The sequence below is a fragment of the Molothrus ater genome, chromosome 3 (assembly GCF_012460135.2).
Source record: "Molothrus ater isolate BHLD 08-10-18 breed brown headed cowbird chromosome 3, BPBGC_Mater_1.1, whole genome shotgun sequence".
NCBI lineage: Eukaryota > Metazoa > Chordata > Aves > Passeriformes > Icteridae > Molothrus > Molothrus ater.
The window spans coordinates 111,216,802-111,235,394 of record NC_050480.2 but is presented as its reverse complement, the minus strand read 5'-3'; the positions used below and the strand labels follow the sequence as shown (position 1 = coordinate 111,235,394).

Genomic DNA, 18,593 nt, shown 5'->3' with positions numbered 1-18,593 from the left:
CATCCTGTGAGGTTAGCCCAGGATACAGACAGGAATTCCACTTTGCCCTGTCCCTGTGAGAGCCAGAGCAAACCACAAACCTTTCGGAAATCCCTGAGCTTGCCCTCAGTGACCCTTTTGCCTTGGGAAGGAGCATCCAAGTGCTGCACCCCCAGGAAGGAGCGGGTGCTGTGATGTCACCTGGGTTGTGTTGACATGGAATGCAGGCCATGTCCTGAGGCATCTGAAGAGGCATCACTGCTCTGAGAGCTCTGGGAGAGTGTTGGACGAGGCTGGATCGAGATGCTGCTCCTCACCCTCTCCTGTTTAGCTTCCCTGACCAGCAGTGTCCAGGCAGGTTTTGTTTCTCAGCATTCTCAGCACAGAAGAGCTGCAGAATATTTACATGTGGGTAAGTGAAATGGGTCTGGGCTCATTCCTTCTGCTGAGGGAATAAAGGTGTGGCCTGTGCTGCAGCCTGATGCACCTTCCACTCCTTAAACAAGGATTTTATCCCACCTGCCTATGGGACATGGTCAATGGTCCCTCCCACCCCAAATTCCTGGGCAGTGCTTGGCAGAGTTTAGGTTTGGGGAGGTGACACGGATGTCACTTTGGGAGGGATCAAATAACAGATCCAGGGAGGGCATTCTCACCCTTTACTCTGCTGAGGCCCCACCTGCAGAGCTGCCCCAGACCTGGGCTCCAACGGCAGAAGGACGTGGAGCTGCTGGAGAGAGACCAGAGGAATCCACGGAGATGCTCCAAGGGCTGGAGCCCCTCTGCTCTGGAGCCAGGCTGGGGGTGTTCACCTGGAGGAGGCTCCAGGGAGAGCTCAGAGCCCCTTCCAGGGCCTAAAGGGGCTTCAAGAGAGCTGGAAAGGGTTTTGGGACATGGGATGGAGGGACAGGACAGAGGGAATGGCTTCCCACTGCCAGAGGGAAGGGATGGATGGGATATTGGGATGGGATATTGGGCTGTGAGGGTGATGAGGCCCTGGCACAGGGTGCCCAGAGAAGCTGTGGCTGTCCCTGGATCCCTCGAATTGTCCAAGGCCAGGTTGGATGAGGCTTGGATCAACTTGGTCTGGTGTAAATTAGAGCTGGAATGGAATTGGAAAAATTATTTTTCCAACCCCAACCTCTCTGTTCCTCTAATTCCATGGATATTTCTATTTCAGTGCTCAGGGATGTCCCTGCCCCTGTCCAGCAGAGGCTGTGACACTGCTGAATGTGTCCAAAATGTCCCTTTTTGTACCCAGGCTGTGGCCTCCGACCATCCTACGAGTCCTTCCAGAGCACTGGCAAGAGGATTGGGACAGGGACAGACGTCACCCCCGGGGAATTCCCGTGGCACGTGAGCATCCAGACCCGTGGGAAGCACATCTGTGGAGGCACCATCATCAGTGCCCTGTGGATTTTGACTGCAGCCCACTGCTTTGCAGATGAGCTGTGAGTGCTCCAGGGGTGGGAGGGCAGCCCAGGCATGGGGAGGGGGATGAAATTCCTCCTGATGGGTGCAGGATGAGCATCTCCTCCTGTGCCACCATTTGTGGGGATGGCATTCCTCCTGGTGGGTGCAGGTTGTGCATCTCCTCCTGTGCCACCATTTGTGTGACTGAGCCCTGAAAGCAGGGGCTGTCTCCTCTGGGGGGACACAGAAATGTGCAGAAATCTGCATAACCATTTTCAATGCCTTTGGACTTGTTTTTATTTTCTTGGGTTAATTAAATTAATTTCCTGGTGTTCCCAGAGCTTTGACTTCTGGAGATGCGGTTGGGTTCAAGCAGAAGGGGAATACTTTGAGGGGTGTGGTTGGGTTCATCCCTCAGTACTTTGAGGGACGGCCTGAGCAGCCTTGGATAAATGCCCCTGATGCTGTTCTGATAGCACATCTTGTGCACTTGTTCCAGCACCTTGTAAAAGTTGATGTATTCCATTTCTGGCTCATAGTATCCCCCAAATTACCTTTGCTTTCACATGCCAAACACCTTTACCTCATGGAGATTTTGAGTTTAAAACACCAAATTCTGGGTAAATCAACTCCATGCAGTGTCCAGGGGCAGAGCCCAGCCCTCTGTGAGTCCCCTCCAAAATGTGGCAGCTGAGACTGCTTGGTGACAAATGACCTGTGGCAGCACAGCCTGGAGCAGCTGGCTGGGGACAGCAGGGTCTGAGCAGCCAGCTCAGGGCACAGAGATCCAAAAGATCCACACCATTCCATCTGTTTGGTACAGGCTGGGTTATTTATAACATTCACTCACATTCTACCTCTGCACCCCTCTGCCCTGGAAACCATCCCTTCCTAGGAGTGAGGGTAAATTCCTTGGGTATTTACAGCTGGACTGCCTAAGCCACCATTGTGCCCTGCTCTGGGGAGGAGCCACCAACCTTCACAACCCAAATCCTTCATGTTCTCTGTGCCCTGTTTTGTTTTTAAGGCCACCAGATCTGACGGTGGCAGTGGGGGGAGTTAACCTCAGCCTCCCTCTGGAAGAGTGCAACCCAGACAGCCTGATCCTGCACGAGGAGTTCAACAGAACCAGCCTGCAAAATGACATTGCCCTGATCCTGCTCAGCAGCCCCATCGAGTTCAGCACGGAGAAGATTCCTGTCTGCCTGCCCTTCGTGTGTGACAGGGACACCTGGCAGCACTGCTGGGCTTCTGGCTGGGAGAGCACAAGTGCAGGTGAGGTGCTGGGGGGACATGCATTTGCTGATGGAAGATGGGGTTTGTGGCTGTCCTCTCCCGTGAGGGGTTTCCCAGATCAAAGTTTCACTCCCCACCTTTTTTTATCTTGACTTTTTTTTTTTTTTTGTCGAATAATTAAACCATATATCCCTACATTGTCCAAATCACTTGTCATCAATACACTTTCAATTAACCTTCCTCTAGATTTCCTAATATCAAAAACAACAATCAACCATCATCATCACTCTACAACCACCCCCAAACATAGAATTAACCCCAGAACTACCCTCCCCAAAAAACCAAACAAAAATACAAACCATGATGATAAATCATCGACCAATCACCCACCAAATTTTACGTTCTTGTAGCTTATAGAAAGCATGACACTGAAGATGCCAAGATGGTTTATGCATCCAAACCCCCCCAGCCTCTGCATATCCACCAGTTCCCTGTTCAGGGCAAGAACCAGACACCAACAGACCCCCAGAGCAAAATCTGGGACCTATTTTGGCACCACATCCAAACTTTGGACCTCATTTTAGCACCACATCCCAACTTTGGACCTCATTTTGGCAGCCAGATTAAGGCAAGCTTCCCCCTGGTGGGTAAATTAGCACAGAATCATGGGATTATTATGGCTGGAAGGGACCTTAAAGCTCATCTTATTCCAACCCCCTGCCAGGGGCAGGGAAACCTTCCACTGTCCCAGGTTACTCAGAGCCCCATCCATCTGGGTCTTGAACACTTTTCATCTTGTAGGATCCTTGTGAGTAACTTCAGCTTGGGATATTCTATGAATCACCCAGTTAGGCTGGGTCTAAAATGGTCTGGACTAAAGGAAATGAAGGTCTGGGGCTGTCTTGGCTTAATGTCTCTATGAGCTGGATTGACTTATTGGTTCTGGCCACTCCTTCCTTTACTCATTTAGGACTGCAGATTGCTGTTGCTAATTGATCTCATTTAGGCCCTAATGAAAGCAGTTCCAGCACTGAGTGTGACCCAAAATGTCTGTCCTGAACAAATGTCACTAATTAGCCAATGAGCTGATTCATTACTGGAAAGAATTAATCAGGACTGGGAGGGCAGGGGGGTGCCTTGGAGCTCGAGTGGTCCTTCCCAGGATGCAGTAAGTGAACATCCCATTGAATCCTTGCTATTCTGCTCCAATTGCTGGTTTGTTTGTTTGTTTGTTTTTCCCATGAAACTCTGCATTTGCCTTCTTAAGCTTCATTTTGCTCCCTCAACAGTAACACACAGCACTCTCATAGTTTTGAAGCTCTCCCACTTCACCAAGGTAACATGTTCCTGTTTTCTGTTGAGTAGTTACATGGCATTGAACTTGATCCATAGGATCATGGAATCATGGAATGGTTTAGAGTTGAAAGGGACCTTTAAATCCATCCAGTGCCACCCCCTGCCATGGCCAGGGACACCTTCCACTATCCCAAGTTGCTCCAAGCCCTGTCCAGCCTGGCCTTGGACACTTCCAGGGATACAGGGGCAGCCACAGCATCTCTGGGTACCCTGTGCCAGGGCCTCACCACCCTCACAGCCAAAAATTCCTTCCCAATATCCCATCTATCCCTGCCCTCTGGCAGTGGGAAGCCATTCCCTGTGTCCTGTCCCTCCATCCCATGTCCCAAAACCCTTTCCAGATCTCCTGGACCTCCTTTAGGCTCTGGAAGAAGTTTTAAAGTCTTCCCAGTGCTTTTTCTTCTCCAGGTGAACACTCCCAGCTTCTCTCCATAACAGGAGAGCTTCAGCCTCCTGGAGATTCCTTCACCAAAGCATTTTCATCTTTGGGCACTTCCATCTTATCTGGAAAAGGGATGTGACAACTTTCCATCTTTTGGATCTTGTCATTGAGTGGCAGTTTCCTGCAGGTTCTGGGAGGATTTGGCACAGCGAAATATGAAACAAGGAGTGAGTTCCAAACAATCTGAAGGTCTCAGTTTTATCCTTCAGTCTCAGATTCACTTTGGAGAGAAACATGGGTGAAATAATTGGGGTTTCCAAGTAGCCCAGCGCATTTTTCAGTCTCTTTGTCACTTGCAGGTGCCAGCTGTGATTTCTGTATTCCCAACCCAAGGGAAGAATAAAGCAGATATTTCCTTTGTGTCACTTTGTGAAGATACAGCAGGGTGAGGTGTGGCCTTGCAGCCCTCCCTGGGGAAAACAATGTTTAGATTGGATATTAGGAAAAAAATTCCTCCCTGGAAGAGTTGTTGGGCATTGGAACATCTGCCCTGAGCAGTGGTGGAGTCTCCACATCTGGAGGAATTTCAAAGCTATGTGGACGTGGCATTTGGGGACATGGGTCAGAGGTGGCCTTGGCAGTGCTGGGGGAATGGTTGGACTGAATGATTCAAAGGTTGTTTCCAATGTAAATTATTCCATGATTCTATAATTCTAAGATTAGAATTCTGGGGAAAGCTCAGTGGACTTTGATCTGCAGGGGCTTGGACAAGATCCCATGAAAAGCCCCTCAGACTGAATTCCCAAAAAACCATGAGTGAGGAACCCCAGGTGTGCAGGACAGCTCATCTCAGGTGATCACTGAGACCACCAGCAGGAAAATCCATCCCTTTGGGGGTTTCCCAGTAGTCTGGCATCCCTGGCAGTGTCCAAGGCCAGGCTGAACAGAGCTTGGGGCACCCTGGGATAGTGGAAGGTGTCCCTGCACATGGCAGGGGTGGCACTGGATGATCCTTAAGGTCTTTTTCCACCCAAACCATTCTGTGATTCTGTGAGAAACTCAGGAGCACAAACTCATCATTGCCAACACTTGGGGAACCCCTGTGACCCCAAACCCTACAGTTCTGCCCAGAGACCCCATTGCCCTGAGATGCTTTAGAAATCCAGCTGAGGTTCTTCCCAAGGGAAATCTCCAGCAGCTTTGTTGATCCTTCTCTTTTCATTTGCTGCAGCACCCCCTGTGCTGCAGAAAACAAGGGTGAAGCTGATCAGCAGGGAGAAATGCCTGGAGCACATCCCACACCTCGTGGGGGGCATTATGTGTGCTGAGACAGAGCAAGGAGAAGGAGAAGGAGGAGGAGGAGGAGGAGGAGGAGGAAGAGGCTGCCAGGTAAAGGGACCATCCTGGTCTGCTTCAGGTTACACTCTGAAAGGAGGCAGGAATAGTTGTCCAGGAGCTTCAAGGCAAAATAATTGGGAGGGAAGTTTAATCTGAGGGTATTCTTATTTAATTTAAATAAGAAACATTTCTCAGATGAGGTCTTGGCTCTGACCCAAATGTGCTTGGCCAGTCTGTGGGTGCCAGAATGAGTCACATCTTGTGGCAGTGTGTTGGTGACAGAGAATGAGGGACTTTTCAAGCCTAAATTACAGTCTGAGCAGTATTTGATATCAGGGAGCTGACACAAACACCCAAATGAGGCAAAACTCGCTCACAGCTTGTGCCCTCACAGCACATTCCACCCCCAGGATCGCTGTCCTGGTGTCAAATGAAGTCTGGAAGCCAAAAATTCACCTTGTCTTTCATGGCACCCAAATTCCAACCCCTCTCCTGAGAGACTGGCAAGGACTGGGCTCTCCTGCAACCTCTGGTTCCATACTGAGATTTCCCTCCTCTACTGGGAAATGGTTTTTTTTTAGGAATCACAGATGGTTTGGGTTGGACAGAGCTTTAAATCTCACCCAGTTCCACCCCCCTGCCATGGACAGGGACATCTTCCACTCTCCCAGGTTGCTCCATGACTCATCCAGGTGTATTTTATACATGTCCATGGGCTTGGAGGGGTCTGGATGGGGAGACACATGGTTGGGCATCTCCATCCTATAGGAATTACTCATTGGAGGAACTAAACCAGCACCCAGGACAGAGAGAGATCCCCTGACCTTTAGGCACAGGCTGGGGGCACCAGGACCATGGGACTCTGAGGGAAAGTTTCCTTTGCAAAATGATTTTGTGATTAGCCAGAGAGCATCTGCCTCTGAAACCATCCAAGGAGTGACTTTCACCGCCATTAAATTAAATCAAAAAATCTTAGAAAGAAACCTGCCAGAGGATAACATTAACATGATTAAAGGATGCACTGCCCAGCCCAGCCTAGCCTGAAGTTCTGTGGGTGAATGATGCTGGTGAAATAGCAGGAGCACTTGTTCCCAGAAAAATTAATCTCCTGGACTCAGAAAGCCGATGAAGCAGCTATTTAGATCCACAATCCTGTCAGAGTTGTCTGAGGAATGAAGTAGGAATGTGAGACTTCCAAGCAGTGGAAGCACATGTCCTTTGCATGGGTGAAAAAACACAGAATTCAGCATCTCTCTGATTTTAGTGGGATCTTGACCAGGCAGGAATGCTTTGTAAACTGGAATAAAGGGAACAGGACAAAACCAGAGCTGAGGACAGAAGTTGTACTTTTCAGGGATGAAACAATGACAGGACTTGCCACCAGATTTTGCTGATTTGCTGGAGGGGAAGTGTTTTGCTGCTGGATGGTTTCCTGGATTTCTGAGAAGTCCTGAATAAAGCCATGGGGGACACATTTTGACCTCACCAGTCTGGGTCAGCAACCCTGTGGCTTGTCCCTGTCATGGCCTGGGACAGGACAGGGCTGAACCTGATGCTTCTTCTGCAGCAGGGACCACTGGGCAGAATCCCAGAATTCTTTAGGTTGGAAAAGCCCTCCAGGATCACTGAGTGCATCCTGTGACCAATCCCCACCTTGTCCCCAGCCCAGAGCACTGAGTGTCACATCCAGTCCTTCCTTGGACACCTCCAGGGATGGGGACTCCAAACCTCCCTGGGCAGCCCCACCCTTGCAGGGAAGAAATTTTTTCCAATATCCAATGTAAACCTCCCCTGGCACAGCTTGAGGCTGGGTTCCCTTATCTTGTCTTGGAGCAGAGCCCGACCCCCCTGGCTGTCCCCTCCTGTCAGGGAGTTGTGCAAAGCCACAAGGGCCCCCCTGAGCCTCCTTTTCTCCAGGCTGAGCCCCTTTCCCAGCTCCTCAGCTGTTCCTGGTGCTTCAGCCCCTTCCCCAGCTCCATTTTCTTCCCTGGACATGCTCCAGCCCCTCAATGTCCCTCTTGGAGTGAGGGACAGACCTGGACAATGCATCTGCACCGTGGACAGTGTGAGGATTGCCTGTGAGGATTGCAGGGTTTGTGTCAGATGAGAGTGAGGCCAGATTTCAAAATGCCCAAGTCCTTCACATCCTCATCTCTGTCATGGAGACAAAGCAGCCCTGGGCATGGCATTGGTCTCTCCATCCAGCTGTCTCCTGAGGGACTTCCAGCTCCAGCTCTTGCATGGACCAGGAGCCACCCATGAGTCCCTGGGGAGAGGCCAGGAAGGATTAAAAGCTCCGGCAAGGCAGAGATTCCTGGTCAGGGAACAAACCCTGGAGATGCTGAGTTGGCTCCAGTAGCTGCAGCCCAAGGAAGTCTGGACACAGAGGAGATAAAAGCCTGGTATTAACATTTCCTGGGATTTGCTGAGGATCAGGATCCATGCTTTCATGTCCAGAGCCAGGCTAAGGCAGGGAAGTTGCTGGAATCGAGGTTGTAAGTCCACATGATCCACACCAGGATCCAAATCTGTGAACTGTGATGGAGGGAACAACTTTTCACACGGGGACACAGTGACAGGACAAAGGTTTTAAACCAGAAGAAGACATACTTAGATGGGATATTAGGAAGGAATTCTTCCCTGTGAGGGTGGTGAGGCCCTGGCACAGGTGAAGCTGTGGCTGATCCATCCCTGGAATTGTCCAAGGCCAGGCTGGACAGGGCTTGGAGCAACCTGGGATAGTGGAAGAAATTCCTCCTGATGTCCAGCCTGAACCTCCCCTGGTGCAGCTTGAGGCCACCCCATGAATAGAAAAGCCAAGAATAAAAAGACTCAGACATTTCACCAGCTGCCCTCATACCAGACCAGCCTAATTTGTGGATAACTGTCCATGTTCCTCCAATAACTCAAGGAGATTGAATAGCAGAGCTCCCAAGTATTTGTACCTAAAAATAAGAACCCATTCCCTTAAAAAGAAAAATCTATTCTATCCCAATTCCCTGGCAGTTCTGCAGACAAATATATGGATTGGCTGGGAATTAACACTACCAGGAGCTGTAATTGACTTATAGTTCTATTTAGTCATAAACATTAACATTAATGGATGTTCAGGGGGTACAAGTGCTAAAGAACAGACACTGGAGATGGCCTATGTATTATTTTTCTGTGTGCTACATTTCTTCCGTGACCCCATGAACCACAATTGATGTCTCATTCCTTGCTTTCTTAAGCATCTTTTGTTAGGCTCTGATGCAATGGTAACTTGAACAAAAATTAGAGTATAAGGGGCTTACAAAGCAAATGCCTCCTTCAGTGCCTTCCCTGCCCAGGCAAAACTCAGTAAATGGCCCAATTATAGTTCAGAGGGGCTGTGGGGAGAGCTCTGATGTGGTGATTAGGACAAAGTGTGTTCAGCTGGAGTCACAGGTCACCTACAGTTCAGCAGCACATGAAGGGGGGCCAGGCCCTGCTCTGATTCCAGGGGCAGGAATTGCTCTGTGACCCCCAGGAGCAGTGGGGTGGTTCCAGCTCAGGTGAGTCCTGGGCTGCAGCTATCCACCCCCTCCTACAGCCTGCAGCAGGGGGGATTTTGGCCATAAATCACACAGTGGTTGGGGTTTAAAGGGGCCTTAAAGATCATCTGGTTCCAACCTTCCTCTATCCTAGGTTGCTCCAAGCCCTGTCCAGCCTGGCCTTGGACATTTTCAGTGATCCAGGGGCAGCCACAGCTTCTCTGGGCACCCTGTGCCAGAGCCTCACCACCCTCACAGGGAAGAATTCCTTCCCAATATCCCATCTAACCCTGATTTCTTTCAGGTTAAAGCCATTTCCCCTTGTCCCATCTCTGAAAATGCCATTTACAGCCTCTGGGATGCTCAAGGCTCTCACCCCACAGAGCTGGAGCAAAAGCAGCAGTTTTTGTGCAAACCTGGATGGGGTTTTCCAGCCATTTCACAAATGTCTATTTTATAAACATCAGCATCTACAGAGCCACTTTTCCATCAACAGGGAGAAAAAAAATCCCCTGGTGATGGGAATCACTGAGGTTGATTCAAGCATCTGTGTTAAAATGACATCAAGCTCTTTGTGTGTGTTTATTGCTCCCCATGAACTGAAATCCAGCTGAAGGGGTTTAGCTCAGAGAGGGGCACTTGGCTCCAAGGCAGGACAGTTGTTTACATTTAATTCTCTATTAGACACCCCAGGATATCCCCTGGTATCCCACTGCTCCCACCTCAACCTTTGCTCCAGTGACTGCAATGGGAGCCTGACACTGGCACTGGAAAAGCTCTGACATCCTTTCACAAGGTCTTGCCTCCTTTTGCTGGTCCAAACATGGCCCCAAAACTGCCAAGAAAGACTTGAAATAGAATTTTCTGAAGGAAAGGATCCAGTAAATGAAAACTGTGTTTTTATAGGCAGTTGTCATGGATTCAAGGAGAAGAGCACAAACCAGGATAGTGTGGTCAGTCCCTGAAGCTGCTCGAAACACCTGAACAGAGGTGGTTAAATTATGGTCTGGCTGCAGTCTGTAGGGATGGGGAGCATCCACAGGAGTTCTGAGGTCCTTCTGCTGTCTCAGTTTTAAAAGACAGGAGTCTGCTAAGGAAGGCAGGAGCCTCCCCTGAAATGGAGAATGTAAACCCTCCCATCCCTCTGAATTGCTATAAATTTTAAAATTAAGGGGCTCCCAGACAAAAAAAAATGGGAGCAGGAAACAACAGTTCTTTAATAGGGAAGAAAATAAAAAGATAAAAATAGCAATGCAGTAAACTAAAACAACACTGCTAGAGTCAGAACCCAACCTGACACCCTGTTGGTCAGGGTGCTGGTAGCAGTTCCATTGGAAATGTGGCTGCAGCCCTCCTGGAGTGTCAGGTGTGGTTCTACTGGAGCAGGGATCCTGTAGAACAGGGTGTAGTCTTCCTCTGAAGATCCAGTGAAAGAAAGAGGCAGCTGCTGTTCCTCTGGGGAATCCAGTGAAACATCTGTGCTGGTATTCTAGAACCTCCAGATTATATCCGGGTAGGAATGCTTGGCTCCTCCCTCTGGGCTCACATCTCCCAATGGGATGCTGTAGTTCTTATCAGTCATGCAGTGACATTCAACAGCCTCTTATCAGCAGATGTCTCCCCAGAGGGAGGAGTGATTTTGGAAGAGATAAGGCAAGCTTCCCGCTTGACAAAAGACAGCTGCCATACAGATGGTGATAGAATACATCTTGCCTTGCAATCTGGAACATCTGCCTATCAGCCAAATGTTCCCTAGGGCCAGGAGGCAAAACTATCCACATTTCACTCCAAAGTTATTCCAAACTGCAGAAAAGTACTTTATTATTGTATCTTACCTTAAAAATAGGATCACAGAATCGCTGAGGTTAGAAAATCCCTCTGAGATCATTGAGTCCAACCATTCCCCCAGCACTGCCAAGGCCACCACAAAACCATGTCTCCAGGTGCCACATCCAATTGTTTTCTGAACATTTCCAGGGTTGGTGACTCCACCACTACCCTGGGCAGATGTGCCAGGGCTGGACAACCCTTTCACTGAAGGAATATTTCATAATATTCAATGTAAACCTCCTGTAGTGCAATTTGAGGCTGTTTCCTTTTTTCCTATGGAAGAGAGTGATCCATTCCCCACCCTTGTCATGGATTTCCCATCACTGAACTATTGCTACCACCATGAGGTGTTTCTTTTCCCTGAGGGACAGATTGCTTTAAGCAGGAAGGTGTCCTGGGAAGCCTCAGAACAAAGCAGTGGAGAGGTGTTTCTGCATTTGCAGTCCCTTCAGTTTTCTTCTGAAGGGTCCTTTGATGTGCAGCTCACAAGAATCAGAACAGTTTTCCATGAGTTTTTAGGGCTTTCATCACTTTATCATTTTATGGTGTGGGCAGACAAGTGAGCACAGGCAGGCTCTGATGGCTTAATTCTTTAATCTGTGAGAAATTCCCAATGCAAGACCCTGGGATGATGAGGAGGATGATGTTGGGCGTCTCTTATGCTTTCTTCCTCTGGGTTGTAGATTTTACTCCCTCAGACTGAAGTTGTTTGGGAGTCCAGCTTGGCTTTGTGTGCCTGGTGGGGAGCAGAGCTCCTCTGGATCCAGCTGAACACAAAATCCCAGCTTGCCCTGGGAGTGGGGAATGGCTGTGATGACTCAGAGGAGCCATTTCTCATTCAGTGACAGCTCTGAGGGGAAGCTGTGACTCACAGGCACATCTAAATTCTTTAAAGGAGTTGCCAACCCTGTGGAAGAGGGTGGTTCAACCATCTAACATGTTCTGAGATTCCCAAAACTCTTGCAAGGAGATTCGTCAGCAAGGGTTCATGGAGAAACTGAGCTGTCATGAAGCGGAAGGGATTTGAACAGAGAAAGAACTTACAGGGATAGTTTTGTTGGCATCCATGCAAGGAATTTTGATGTTCCAGGAGGGCAAATGCCAAGATGACCAAGTTGGCCAATGCCACAGCATTTTTCAAAGGAGTCAAAGTGAAAGGTGGCTGTGCAGAGGTGCAGCAGGTCCCATTATTCTGAGTGACTGGGGGTTAAAACAGCAGCTGCAGCTCATCATTGATAAAGAAAAAGTAATGGATATATGGAGAAGCAATTCCAGCTGTACACTGGCCATAATAGGCTCTAATTTAGCTATTACCATGTCAGAAGAACTATGGCTAGTCCTTCAAAAACATCAGCTTGAGGCTCTGGGGAGGTCAAAAGGGCAATGAGAGCATTAGGAATTGTTAGGACAGGAATAAGTGGCAAAGCAAATGTGTTGTGCCAGGGCACTACTCCGGGAGCCTCCCTGTGTGTGATTCCTGTCCATTCCATCTGAGAAAGGAGTGGTAATTTCAGAAAAGGAGGGAAGTGGAACAGGAAAGGTGAACAGGGACATGGAAGAGATCCTGGCAGCACAGGGAATTGCAGAGCAAGACTCTGAGGCTTGCAGGAAAGATGTCTGACGGGGATGTGACACATTTCCAACCTCATGGGCAGCATGGAGAGGAGTCAAGAGCTGTCCTCGTGTCACTGCTGCTCCAAGCACATGAAGGAGGGGTGTCAGATGGCCTTATCAGGCAGCAGACCTAAAACAGAGAGAAGGAAGTGTTTTTTCTTCCATCAGATAATTAAACTACGGGAGTTGCTGACCAGGATGTTGTGGGTATTTATCCTTAAGGGATAAATGGATTCAAAAAACCAATTAGGCAATTTCCTGGATGAAGATCTCTCTGAGGCCATTAACCACTGGGATGTAACTACAGCTCTGTAAATACTGGTCCTGTTCCTCCTCCTCCTCCCCTGAGCACTTGACAGCCAGAGACAGGAGTCTGGGCCACAGGGCTTTGGCCAGAGGCATCTGCTCTGTCTGTGCCACTGCAGTCACTAATGGCCTTGCTGACATCACACTGGGTGAATTTGGGTCATCTTCTCCCATTTTCCAGCCAGGGGATGGAGGGACAGAGGAGCTGAAGGTTCTCAAAGGGTTTGTGTGAGAGGAGCCCAGCTGCCCTGTATTACCTGGTGCCTTTCTGATACCTGCACATTAACGTGGTCACGACCTCCTTCCTCCCACTTTAGAGACAGCTGGGAACATCTGGGCAAATGACATTCTGCCTCCAGCAGCCAGGGCAGCTCTGATGGGCACTGCTGTTATTCCCAGTGTTGTTATTCCCTTGCTGATTGTCTCCAATTTGCACAGAGCTCACCAACATGAAAATGAAAGCAGCAATGACTTGTGCATCCAAATTGTGCATCCACCTAATGAGGATCAGATGAGTTGTTCTCCCACCCCCAGAGCTTCTCCCACCTCGGAAGATTTATGTGGCTGAACATGTTTGTTCTGATCAATGACTGTGCTGCAGACGCAAATACCAATGTAAAAGAGAGATTACACTTTTGATCCAAAGCCCACTAAAGGCAGCAGAAAGGCTCCTGATGCTCACAAAAAAAAAAAAAAAAAGGTTTTGGCTGCAGTGAAAAAGATGAAATTTTTGGTCAGCTTCAGTGAACAAAGCACCTCGTTAGGCAGTGACAGATTTTGTACAACCCACAGCTATTTATCAGTGAATGTATCATTGCTTTCACCTCTCCTAATGGGAGGATTAACATGTTTAAGGCAGAAGTTCAGCACCAGATCTGATTTGTTGCATTTGCTTTTCAGTCATCTTCGAGATGACAAGAAACATGAAACAGAAGCAAAGCTGCTATTTTTAGTTTGGTTTTTCCCATCCAGAAACTTGGCACTTAGAGGGAAAAGCAGGAGCAGGTTTCTGGTGTGTGCTGCTGACCAGCATTGTTTCAGCACCAGGATGCAGGAGCCTGAAAAAGCAGCCTTTAATAATTCTTCGATCCTCAGAGTCATTAACCTGAGCGTTCATTAAATTAGCATTACTGGAAGCATCACAGAGCTGAGATAATTGTCCCAGCACTCAAAAACTCGCTCCTCCCACACCCTCTCCTACACAAGGATGGAAAACCTTGGGCCGGCATTCCTGAAGGCTTAAGGTGGATACAGGGATATTCAGAAGTGCCCGAGGACTGAGTTTGTCCTCTCCATCTTTAGTCCTATAAAAACCAGGCTCTTGATTCATCCAGGCTGCTGTAATTATGTGAGGTTATCATACGGAGAGGATGATTTGGCCCATCTTGTGATAAAGTCCTCATGTAAAATAGCTGAAGTTAAGAGAAATGGCATGTGAGAAATAGCACCCAGGAAGCAGAGCAGCTCAGCCCGTGTGGAAAGAGACCAGGATTTGGGTGCCAGGGCTCATGGATTAGGGAAATGGATTTGCAGCTGCTGCCTGGGCTGCTCAGAGCATTCCTGAACTCCCTCCCTGCCCGAGATTTAAATCACCGATCCCCCAAACATCCCCATTTCCCCACCAACCGGGCAGGGAACAGAACGGACGTGGTTAAAGAGGAAAAGAAGGGAAGAGCAGATCTGGTTTGAGAGGGAAGCAGGGTTTAAATGGGGATCTCTGGCTCTGGCTCCAGTCCGCATCCTTGCCCTGCCGCGATGCGACAATTCCCGCGGGGACAGTCACAGGGCATCAGGAATTCACTGCTGCTCCGGGAAGGAAGATACTTTACGAGTGTAAACAGCCTCCAAACTGGAGCTGAAAGTGATCTGTGCAAGACCTCGACCGGTACTGAAATACTCCTTTTTTTTTTTTTTTTTTTTTTTTTAATTTTTTTTTTTTTTTTTTTTTGCTGCTGGGAAAAACTGGAGCGGAGCATCCCGGGGTCCCGCTCTCCAGCCTCCGTTGCTTATCCCGGTGTGGGAGGCTCCCAGCGCCTTCCTCTCGCCTCCAGGATAATGCCTTAGCCCATTCCTGCCCCGAGGGTATCCGCAGTGAAATCCCCGGGAATCGAATCGTGTGTGGATGCTCATTGATCCCAGCGGGATGCCACCGCCAAGGAGCGGCTCCAAGGTCACCTTTGTGGTTTTCACGGCAATTCTTGGCTGAAATGGGGTCGGGAAACCTCTTTTAGAAGCTGAGTCTGAAGAGGGTCCAGCAGCACTGCTTGAGATGCAAGGATGTGGCTATAATAACAACAAACAGTGTTGATTTTATGAGTTTGGACTCAATAATCTGAAAGGTCTTTTCCAGCCTAAATCTCTTGTCTTTGTTAATCCCTTCCAGCTCAGGATATTCTGTGATTCTACAAACATTTCCTCTGCATTTATCTTAATTTTTAACTCCTGAATGAATACTGAACTGAAAGAAAAAAGGAAAAAAAAAAAAAAGAAAAGATAAGAATATTAATGACCAGAGCCCTCCAGCTACTGGAGTGGGAATTCAGCCATAAACTTCAGCGAGTGCTGATGAGCTGCACAGGGAACTTCAGCCCCTTCCTTGCTCGTTAATTAATGTGTGTTAGCTCAGGGTAGCTGCTGGCAGAAGGGGTTTCATCCATTAATGACAAAGATGTTTCCCAAAGTAGTGTGCAAACAGGGAAGGACAACATTTCCCAGTAAAGTTTGCTGTCTTAGGAAATGGATTTGTATTGAATTTGTTTACCATGAGTGCTGGTCAGAAAATGTAGAAAAAAAGATTCAAGCCCACTGTGGAAGGAAATTTTTTTATAGCAGGGACTGCACAGCACTAAAGATGTTCTGGAATCCCGGACTGGTTTGGCTTGGAAGGATCTTAAAAATCTCCTAGTACCTTCCACTATCCAAGCTCCAAGCCCTGTCCAGCTTGGACACTTCCAGGGATCCAGGGGCAGCCACAGCTTCTCTGGGCAACCACAGCCAGGGCCTCACCACCCTCACAGGGAACAATTCCTTCCCAATATCCCACCCAATCCTGCCCTCTGGCAGTGGGAAGGCATTCCCTGTGTCCTGTCTGTCCATGCCTTGTCCCCAGTCCCTCTCCAGCTCTCCTGGAGCCCCTTTAGGCTCTGGAAGGGGCTCTGAGCTCTCCCTGCATCCTTCTCTTCTCCAGGTGAGCACTCCCAGCTCTCACACAGCCTTTCCTCAGAAAAGTGTTGCCACTGCCTTGGGTGGATTTTGTGCTGCTTTCTCTTCTCCCTGGGTTTGTGTCCAGAGATTCTAGAGCTGGATGTGCTCTGGGTGCTCCAGCTACAGCAGCCACCAGGAGAATATTCCTCTTTTTGAGGTGGCTGCAACTTGCATTTGAAGCCTTGCCCACACTGGGTGAGTGGTCTTGCAGCAGCAGGAAAGTTTTCAGGGAAGTGACTGTGGCTTCAAGAGGGATTTGTCAGGATTATTGTTCATCTGCTGCCCAGTTTCTGGCTGCCAGCCCCCAAAATTCACAGTGGCAGGTACCCAGCACCTCCAGCAGCAGCTTTACACAGGAGACAAGGACTGAGTGAGCAGTCACAGCAAATGTTCCTTTTCTCTCTGGGATGGTGTCTCTTGCTGGCAGGTCTCAGGTGTCCTCCTGGGGCCACAGGAGCACGTGGGAAAGGCTGGGAATGACAGGGACTCAGTGCACTGAGCCAGAGCTTGGGACTGATCTCTTCCTCTTGCCTCCTGTATCTATTTATTCTGCAGGATCTCAGGGCTGAGCTGTGAGATTTTGAATCCAAATTCCCTTTTTTCCTGTCCCCAAATCCTCACAAACCTGCGACAGAGATTGAATTTCCCACTCAGGCTGCTCTGAGGGACCTGAGGTTGGATCCAGCTGTAACATTCCTGCTTCTGCCACAGGTGGACAGCGGGGGACCTCTGGTCTGCAGCTACTGGGACACCATGAAGTGGTTCCAGGTCGGCATCGTCAGTGGAGGAAACCCAAAGCACAGGATTTTGACACCTGTTTTCAGCTACCAGGAGTGGATTGAGAAGGAAACAGCCATAAGGGGAAAACCTTTCTTCACTGAGGGTGTGGACAGTGGAACACACGTCAGGGTTGCTCGTTCCAGGGCTGGAACACAGGTGGTGTTTCTGGGGTATTGTCTCCTTTTATTCATCTTTTTAATAGCAATAAAATTACCCTGAGAGGAGGTTTTTGAAAATAAAAGTCAGAACTGCCGCTTCATTCTTTTTTTCTGAGGCCAACCTGCTCCATGTCCCTGACGTGGACACAGGGACCAACAGGAGATGTCATGATGAGACAGGGAGGGAGTCAGAGGCTGGAGAAATGAAATGAAATGAAATGAAATGAAATGAAATGAAATGAAATGAAATGAAATGAAATGAAATGAAATGAAGGAGGCAGGATTTGGGCAAGAAGGGCCATAATTCTCTGGAAAACACAGATATTCCACACTGCTGGGTCACACTGGACTCAGTTGTTTGCTAAGTGAAGATATGGCATCTGAAGGTGCCGATCCCCTTGGAAAGTTGAAACCCAGAGGAAGAGATTCACTCACTCATTATCATTAGCTGCTGTAGGATACCTCTGGGCTTTTGAATCTTACAGATTAGCTGGACTAATTTATTTTAGTCTGGTTTTAACTAATTTTATTTTTACTAAGAGTACCCACATAGAGCTCAGCCCCTCCTCAGGTGCTGTCAAACTTCTGGGACAGAACCACTGAGGCGCTGGAAGAGGCTGCCCAGAAAAGCTGTGGCTGCCCCTGGATCCCTGGAAGTGTCCAAGGCCAGGCTGGATGGGCCTTGGAGGAATCTGGGATAGTGGAAGGTGTCCCTGCCCATGGCAAGGGGTTGGGATGGGATTTAAGGTTCATTCCAACCCAAACCATTTTAGGATTTTGTGATGAGAGAAATATTTGGGGACTATCCACAAAACGCTGCCTACAAAAACCCTTCAGTCTTACAAATAATCAAATTAATCCCTTGCAAGTCAATGGCAAAGTAAAAGGAAAGAGATTTTTTTTCCCACTCTATTAGAAGTGTATTTTTTCCTGAATTGCTGAGGGCTTCACATCCCAGCTCCACATCCCAGCTCCACATCCCAGCCTGAGCTGGTCCCTCACATCCTTCCATCCTTCCTTTATTGATCTCCAGCATTACAAACATGTTCTGCTCTTCACAAGGAGGTTTCAGCTTTTCTTGGAAGTGATGGGGAAGGAGAGAGGCAGCAAAGTCCCCTTCATGTCCCACCTTTGCATAAAAGCACCTGCAATTTGCAGCAATGATAAAACCCAGTGAATGTGCAATGGGACAGAACCTCACAAATTGGTTTTAATTACCTTGATATTTTCTGGCTAGCTGGCAGAAAAGCCTTGTAAATGAGAATTAATTCATTTACCTTAAGCTAATGCAAACCCATCTTGGCATAAAAGTCAGGCTTTATTTTCTGTGTTATCTGAGCAGAAAATAATGCTTAATTATTATTAGTTCTGAGTAATGCTTATGAAAATTGCTCCACATTAATTTCACATGGCTGACTGGCTAATGGATGCATAAGGGTCTTGTAACCCTTTGCAAAAAGACTAATAAGAGCTAAAAACAAGGGG

At 48.4% G+C, this 18,593-nt stretch overlaps 1 protein-coding gene across 1 annotated transcript; it reads left to right on the top strand.

Moving 5' to 3' along the window:
• Positions 1-179: 179 nt before the first annotated feature.
• On the top strand, positions 180-17,180 carry LOC118684733 (serine protease 55). The gene is made up of 6 exons (XM_036379802.1): positions 180-337; positions 1,241-1,430; positions 2,420-2,667; positions 5,598-5,704; positions 15,065-15,136; positions 16,882-17,180. The coding sequence occupies exons 1-6, from the start codon at positions 283-285 to the stop codon at positions 17,167-17,169; spliced, it is 960 nt and encodes a 319-aa protein (XP_036235695.1). The 5' UTR covers positions 180-282; the 3' UTR covers positions 17,170-17,180.
• The last annotated feature ends 1,413 nt before the right edge of the window (positions 17,181-18,593 follow it).